Here is an 8512-nt window from a genome sequence, read left to right as displayed (position 1 = left end):
TCCCGGGTGGCCGGCAAGGCCGCGCTCGAGGCCGCTCAGACGTACCTGCTGTAGGGCCCGGTGACGCGCGTGGAGGCGTAGGGCGCGGTGGTGACGGTGGAGTCGGTGGTGCCGGCGGGCGCGCGCGCGGCCAGGGCCCACGCGAGGCGCAGGTAGGCGGCCTGCGCTTCGGGCTCCAGGGGCTCCAGGAGATCCGGGGGCTCCCGGCCGCGCGCCTTCCGGGCCGTCCGTCCGGCGGGCAGGTCGGGGCCGTGGCGCTCGGCCTCCTCCTCGCGCTCGCGCGCCTTCTCGGCCACCTTGGCCTCCCAGAGCGCCAGCCCGTGCCGCGGCTCGTTCATGCTCTTGTGCTGGTAGAAGACGAGCGAGACGCGCGCGGGCTGCGGGCGCTCCGGCTCCCGCAGCGGCGTGGTGGCATGCAGCTCGCGCTTGGCGCACTCGATGAGGATGGAGCCGTGCTCGGGCGCCACGGCCACGCCGCCGATGCCCGCGTCCAGGAAGCAGTGCTCGCTGTCGGACCACACGGCGTCGTCGGCCTCGTCCGGCCGGGGCGCCCCGCTCCCGCAGCCCGGGCCGCCCAGCGGGGGCCCCTCCAGGGGCGCCCCAGGATAGGCGAGGCCGGCCGCCGAGCAGCCCGGGGGCGCGCCGGCGAAGCGCGGCGGGTAGAAGGTGTGGATGGGCGGCAGGGGCAGCTTGGCCAGCGGGTCGGCGCCGGCGTAGCCGTACAGGTCCAGGGGCTGGGCCGGCGGCGAGTATGGGCCCAGGTAGGGGCCGCGGCCGTCTCCCGGGAGGCCCCCGTGGCAGGGGTAGGCGGGATACTGGCCGCCGGGGTGCAGGAGGCCGGGGTAGGGGCTCAGCGGGGCGGAGGCGTTCAAGTAGGAGCCCGCTGCGGGGTAGAGGCGGCCGGGGTCCGGCGGGGGCGCGGGGCCGGGGTAGGGGCCCGGCCGGCCCGCGTACAGGCTGGAGGCGTAGGCGGGCACCTCGGACGGCTGCATACCTGGTCCTGACAGCTGCAGCAGGTCTGCGAGCGGGAGACAGACAGGCTGGTCACCGGGTGGCACAGCAAAGGGCACAGCCGCAACACTCCGGGGGAGGCTCGGGATGCCTCGGTCTCTGGCTGACCCTCTGACTCCGACCCCGACTCATCCCGTGCCCCACGAACCGGTGGCCCTCAACCTTTCCTCAACCCTGTCCCCATGTGTGCTTGCTCCGCAAGGGCTATCTATGTACATGGTAGAATGCCTCCCTCACTCCACTTTCCCCATGGATTGCTACAGGGCCAGCGAGGCACCGAGACGAAGAATGGCACTGACTTAAAATACCACGTATCTCAGCAATGGGGAAGCCATCCTTATTTTTAAAGTGCTGGTACTCAACCCAGGGCCTCATAGGACATGTACAGTGTACTCTGATCCCCAGTCCCAGGCCACCCCTAGTAGTTACACTTTCTAGGAACGAGCTTCAGGGTGGCACATTTGAGATAGAAAACCATCTGCCTCTACGTGAGACTCACAAAATTACACTTGCTTCATGACCTTGATTCTAAGAAGTATTTTGGAGTCAGGTAAACCTGGGGGGGGGGGGGGCACAGGCAGGGCGCGTGCAGCTCAGCAGCTGTAGGACATGGAGGGCCTGCACAAGCCAGCGAACAAACACTAAACAGAGTGTGTCCGCAGTCACCCACTTCTCTGGGCTCGGAGGGCACCAGGGCAACAGGACAAGGCTACTCTCGCAGGCAGCTGATGGCCACATTTCTCTCTCCCTAGGGCAAATCTCATACCATCCTCAACACCAGGTTAGAAGACTAGATTCCACTTACAAACTTATTCACTGGAGACATAGAGGGAGGGGTTCTGAGGGCCAGAGAGAAGGTATAGTGGTAGGGTATGTGCCTTGAATATGGTTCCCTAGGCCAGTCAGTATTAAAAGCCCTGACCCGAGAGCCGCCATTTGCATTCCTGAGAAAAGGGGTTTGGGGAAGGCACAACTGTGTCTCAAGGGCAGAGCATATGCCTAGCAGGTGTGAGTACCGTCCCTGACAGAACATGCTCACAGAGGAAATAAATACCCACTGAGTCTCGGTGAATAAGACGCTGTTTATGTGAAAGCTACACGTGTGTCCCCATCTCTCAGCAGCACCCAGAGAGCAGCCACCTGCACCACCCCTCTTCCATGAAATCTGGTTCAGTGGGGACTCCCCCCCGCAGATGGAGAACATGGAATAAGCACTTTGTTAGAGCTGCCGCCCCACTCACACGCTTAGCACCTTCATCTGTGGCATCTTTGCCCCGCTACCAGGATAAAAACCCGCGTGCCAACGCATGGCTCCGGGTGACTTGGCTTTGCTGAGCACCTGTCGTGCAGAAAGGCGATGGGGCCGCGCCTGGCCACCTGCCAAGGCCACAGAGGGCTTTGGCTGCCCAAATGCCACGGACAGGAAGGGCCTCGCTCCGTTACCTGCCAACTGCTTGGCCTGACCGGCAGTCTCGGCTTGCTTGGCACGTGCCGCAGCCACCTTGTCCTTCTCCCCGGCCCTCGAGCCACTCTCCACAGAGGCCAGTTTCTCCGCAGCCGCTTTCTTGGCTTCCAGCTTCCGCTGGCGGCACGACTTGACGGGTTCGGCCAACATGCGCACTTGGCGGCGAAATGAGCTTAGCACCTCGATGGCGCCGCTGCGCTTCTTCTCCTCCTGGGCCTCAACGTTCCCAAATTCATCCGAGTCGGCGATTTTGTACAGAGGCAGCACGTGCAGCTGCTCATCCTTGGGCTTCACCCCCGTTTCTCGATTGTCTTCTCGGGTGAGGGTGCACACCTGGGAGAAATAGGGCCGGGCAACCTCAGTGTAAGTGCAAAGGGGCAGCGTCTGGGCTGTGACTGCGAGCAGGACTAAGGTGGCATTAAAGACAGACGCGTGGGGCCACGGCACTCTCCAGGTCATGGCTAGGGGCCAAGGTTCCCTGCACCGATGCTCACTTTAGATGCGCCCGACTTGGGGAACCCACCCCCCAGCACATGCTGAATGGGGTGCAGGAACATCACCTTCAGGATTTCCGGTAAAACCAGCTTCCCCACATTCTGAACTTTCCAACCTGAAGTAGAAGCCTGTCTATGTTCGCCGAGGGCCAGACAGTGAGTGCTTCACTGTCTAAAGCATTTGCTTGCGTCCACAGTGGACCAAAATGAGGGAAACCAGTGTGGGCTGATCCTGACCCTGTGTCTCCCCACTTCCCTTCTCTCCTCCTCTGGTCGCTTTCTCATTTCTTTTCTGAGTTATTAATACTGACAGAGGTGGTCAGTGAACGAAAGCTGCTTCTGTTTTTTTGATCATTTAACATTGCTTTTAGTTAGCCAGATCATAGAATTCTGTTAGCTTTGAATATTAGCACAAGGGTCACAGGGACACTCCTTGGAAGGCATGCTCGCTTCTCCCAGGAGATGATCTACTCTTTAGGATGGGGATCACAGCCAGATCCCAGAAGGGTTCCTGCATGGCCAGCTCCCAAGCCCTCATCTCAGGGCACCACAATGGTGGCACTTCCCAGAACAGACTGCTGCTGGTCCTTATAGACATTCCCAGTACTCTTGTCCTTCACTTCAAGTGAAAAGTTTGACTTATCCTGTCTTTACCGTGGATGGGATCAACCTTCTGGGTTTAGGGAAGCAGGCTCCACCAACTATGACCTGATCGGATTCCACACCTTATTTTTGACCCATTTCTTTCAGTGATGTGGACAAGGCCCCTTCATTGCCTGAGCTTTGACTTGGCTCATTTCTGTGCTTGCCTTCCTGGGTCACCAGATATCCAGACTGAATTGGACAAGACTGGAGCAGAGGACACCGAGAACACCCATGCCGTGTGAGGCTGGGCTCTGCCACTCACCACTGTGCTGCCATTGTGCATATTGTGCAGGTCTCTGTGGGCATGGGCACAGAAGTCCAGGCATGCAGTGACCCCCGAGAACGGACGGCCTTCCTTCAGACCCAGTCGGCAGTCCAAGGCTCGGTGTTCATACTCAATCTGAAACACCAATGTGTGAGAAAGAGTGAGTGGGGCCATGCACAAGACTGGGGGAAAGCGTCCAGAAAGGGTCCAGAACTTTATCAATGAGGACTGACTGACCATGATCCCAATGCATGTCCCCATCACCCTCAGCCCCATCTTCATACACCTCCAACTTTCCCCCACTGTGCCCGGGAATGCCTCATCTGCTGTCTGGCACTTCAGAATACCAAATATGGTGAGAGGAACAATCTGGGCTTTGGTTCATTGCAAGATGGTGCCTTACACCCTGTACTATTTGTGAAGGACTTTTATATCAATTTTTGCATTATTCTGTTAACTTAAAGTCTTGGTTCTCGCATGAGTTCATCATGTTGCTTGTAGTTCCATTTCTGAGAAGAGTTTGTACTAAATTGAGATTATCTTCCTTAAAGATACAATGCAAAATAATCTGAGCCTCTTTGGGGTAAGGTTTTACTGTAAAGGTTTTGCTGTAACTCTTTTTAGTTGTGGTTCTTGTCTATTTATTCTATGTATTCAAAAACACCTTTGTCTATGTGTTCTAGTTGATTTGTGGTTCTTGTTTCCTTTGATAATTTTTCTTTTTTGCTTTTGGGCCACATCCACTGACACTCAGGGGTTGTTCCTGGCTGTGCACTCAGAAATTACTCCTGGCTTGGGGGACCATATAGGAAGCTGGGGATCAAACCTAAGTCCTAACCTGGGTCAGCTGTGTGCAAGGCAAACGCCCTAATTCTGTGCTATCACTTCCATCCTGGGTCAGCTGTGTGCAAGACAAATGCCCTGCTATCTCAATTTTGAAGCAATCAGTTAATACATGTAGAATATGTAGTTGAAAAAATCCATATTTCATTTTTTATATTGGCATTTTCTTTCCCTGATCAAACTGAGCCACTGACTACCACTCACTGTTTTCTGCCCTTGGTGCTTTCAGGCTTAAATAAAATACTCATCTTGTGTGAGTTTCTCCAGGGAGAAGCAGCTCATCTTTGCCACCTAATGCCAATGCTACAGATATTTCTCTGGGCAAAGTTCCCAGCTCTACCCCACACATTTCTTTTTTCTTTTTTTTTTTTACCCCACACATTTCATGTTTTTATTTTAACACAGTGAGGAAGGTGGATTCCCTGGGTCAGCATCAGTCTCTGCAGAACTACAGAGCTGTGACCCAAATCTGCCCCAGAGCCAGAGCCTTCACTGTCACCGTGTCTGTGGGACTCCCCTGGTCCTCTCAAGGTTTGCCTCATTCACATATCTACCTATCGGCCTCTTCTTCAACCATCCCAGATTGTGGGGATGCTCTACAATCCAATCCTTAGCTACTATATAACCTCTAAGCACCTGAAAATTGGCCCGTATAGCCAACTTCAGTCCTGGTTTGTAACCTCCACATGTACAGTTGGAGGTGGGGTCTTCCATGCTCACAAATGCACGCTCCATCTATGGCCAGAATGCAGTGCAGCTTTCTTCTGCACTCAGATTCCTGATACAGCTCAACAGACCCACCTTTCCAAGCTAGAAATGTGAGGGAACCTCCCAACTCTCGTTGCTCACAAGATGCCATTGGTCTCCACTGCTCTCCGTATTTTCCAGAATTCTGCAGTAACATCATTGCGTTCTCTGGGGAACTAGAATCTTTCCTCCAGTGACTGTACTCTCTCCTCCATCTGATTTTCTTTTACCTTTTCTTTTTTTGGCTTATTGAGTAACCTTTTGAAATGCAATCATTTCAGATGCTCCTAACTCCAAGGTCACTTATGCTTTGCAAAATATGTTCTTTGTGCTGACACATTTTTCATCTATCAGAATTTGGCCATTAGGGAGATGAAAAATTAGAAAACTATGAGAAAATCTTTGCTTCCAAAATGTTTTTAGAAGCATGCAGAAGCTGCCAAGAATAAGCAATTTATTCTGGCTATCATCGGTGACCCCACTTACCTGGTTGTTGTAGGCATCAGGAGCGAGCTTTTTGTAAATGGGTGCCAGGATGGTGGCGAGGTTCTGCAGGTGAGACTCCAGCTTCTCCTCCTGTGGAAAGTGAACCATTCTACAGATTAAAGTTTGAAGGCGATCTCACGAGGGGACAGGCTATCACTTGGTTTATGCTTCTTGGATCCAAATCACAACATGTGGCGCCTTATAACCGCTAAACCGTCAACACCTGTGCACATCATAGGTATGCATGGCTGAGAAGCTCTTCGTTATTTTTCAAGGTCAACGAACCCTTGACTTGGGAGGCGGTGTCGAATTCTGCACAAACACAAACCTTTGCTGGGAGCAGGACTGTGAACCAAGTAGCAGGGCCTTGGAGTCCTGCCCTTCTCTAACACCCTCTCCATTCTACTGCTCAGAGACAGACCGGGCACTAAATGTTTCCATGGACCAAGTTGCTTCCTGCTCTTTTTATTTTATGTTTAAGCATAAAAACAAAATTTAGAAATATTTATAGAGTTGAAGACAAGATGCTCCATATATACATGCAACTCGTGGAGGCACAGCCTCATGAATGATGTCATGGCTTCCCCACGAACTCTGCAAAACACAGAGCAAAACCAAAAATGCTCCCAGAACTGAGATGTGATCTACATGAAGGATGCTAGAGAAATGCTGTGATGTGCCAAAAAAGAGTAGGTTTTCCAAGACTTAGGCACCTATAGTTGGTGGTGAGTTGCTTCCAACTACTTAGCAGGGGTCTCAAGTTTGCGGCCCTCTGTACAACATTTTGTGGCCCTGCCCTAGAGGAATCTTTTTTTTTTGTTGTTTTGTTTTAGTTTTTTGGGTCACACCTCCCTCCCCAATGTTCAAGGCTTACTACTGACTTTGCACTCAAGGATCACCCTGACTTTGCCTCCTGCGGCCCCAGGTAAATTGAGTTTGAGACCCCAAATTGGAGATGAATTTCACCTGCCAGAACTGTGGCTACAGCATCTAAAGGCATTTGCTCAGCTCAGGTGCTCCCTCTGGCCACTCAAACACAGCGAAGCACTTCCTCAGATTTTGTTTGTATGAAACTTGGTAAGCGATCCAGGGACAGCAGTAGGAGGGCTGTCTCACATAGGGAAGCACATTTAGAGTGGAACTTCCATATTTTCCCCTAACTTTTAGGCTACACCCAATGGTAGTCTGAGGTCACTTCTGGCAGGTTCTGAAGACTATATGGATGCTGGAGATTGAACCCGGGCCAGTCAGATATAAGTCAAACAGCCTACCCACTGTACTATTGCTCTGGCCCCTTTGGTCACCTTTTAAAATCAAGCAGATAGAAATTTTCATTTTTGAGGAACATCATCACAATATCCGCATTAGAAATAGATACTTATGCTGCATTTGAAATATAAGGACTTATATTTAAGTAAGCAAAAGACTACTGGGCATATCTAAGTGAAATCGATTGAGTTTTACTATTATTCTATTAACATACCATAAAATGAATTAAGTACCTAAAACTTCACTTGATTTTTCACCTAAAATTATATTTTTGAGAAATACATTTTATGTATTTTTAAATATACTTTCCTGTTAAGATATAAGCATGCTGACAAATGAATGCATCCTTTACAGTTAGTCTTGATGAGCTATCAAATCTGTGGCATTTCTCTTTTGCCTGGTTTTGTTGGAAGCCAGGTTGGGGACCCTGAAGTGCTGTGGCACAAACCTAGGGCTTGGGCATGCAAAGCGCAACATGAGGCCTTGGCACTATCTCTCTGGCCTGAAACAGTTTGTTTTAAATGTAGGAGTCATGCATGTTAACTTTAGAAAATTTAGACTCAGACATTTTATCAAGAAAGTACTGACATTTAATACTGAAGTGACAGCCTGGTTTTGAAGAAGAATCCAGTCCCAGAGGCTACAAGAGCTCACGCTGAAAACATGGTCCAAAGGACCTGGTTCATTCAAGAGATTAACGGAATATGTTCTACTGTTCATTTCACTCCTGCTCATCAATTCTCCACGAAAAAGAGAGAGATTATACATCAGGAAGTAAACAAACCTCTTTTGGATCATCCCCAAGCAGCTTAAATTTTCTTGGGATCTTGCTTCTGGCAAACTTACATCCATTGTAGTACATGCTCCAGGAACAACCGAAAGAAAAGGAGGCGCCGCACGTCTCGGGGTCCAGCCCTTGACAGGCACAAGTTCTCCTGAGGAAGCAAAGGGTCTGATGATGGCTCTTGAGCAGAGCTCGGGCTACTAGTGTCACATATGGGGTGCTGGGTGTCTTGCTCGCTGGGCCCACTCACTTGCACCATCTCAACACTTCTCTGGACTGTGAGAACTACAGGGGCTGACGGCCCGAAATAGGTGCAGAAAAACCTACTCACAGGGCCAAGCTCAGACCAGACACATCCTCCCACAAATGTCCCCTATGGGACCTGAAAACTTGTCTTGCCTATTCTTATAAAAGCTACACTTGAGCCTGCATATAACTTTATAGCATTCAATAGAATCAGTATTAACAGACTTGGCCCCTAAATACCCTAAAATAGGGTATTT

At 51.4% G+C, this 8512-nt stretch overlaps 1 protein-coding gene across 1 annotated transcript in view; it reads right to left on the bottom strand.

Moving 5' to 3' along the window:
• Positions 1-35: 35 nt before the first annotated feature.
• The window catches only part of TET2 (tet methylcytosine dioxygenase 2), a 70268-nt gene continuing 61791 nt past the window's right edge, over positions 36-8512 (bottom strand). Inside the window, exons 7-11 of the mRNA XM_049786539.1 lie at positions 8010-8160; positions 5957-6046; positions 3878-4015; positions 2455-2809; positions 36-1018 (exon numbers count right to left, since the gene is read on the bottom strand). Of these exons, the coding sequence (XP_049642496.1) occupies positions 36-1018; positions 2455-2809; positions 3878-4015; positions 5957-6046; positions 8010-8160 (1717 nt within the window). The remainder of the gene's footprint in view (positions 1019-2454; positions 2810-3877; positions 4016-5956; positions 6047-8009; positions 8161-8512) is intronic.

Source organism: Suncus etruscus, chromosome 14 (assembly GCF_024139225.1).
Source record: "Suncus etruscus isolate mSunEtr1 chromosome 14, mSunEtr1.pri.cur, whole genome shotgun sequence".
In the NCBI taxonomy this organism is placed as follows: Eukaryota; Metazoa; Chordata; class Mammalia; order Eulipotyphla; family Soricidae; genus Suncus; species Suncus etruscus.
Note: the sequence above shows the minus strand (reverse complement) of the source record. Positions and strands in the feature narration are given on the sequence as shown.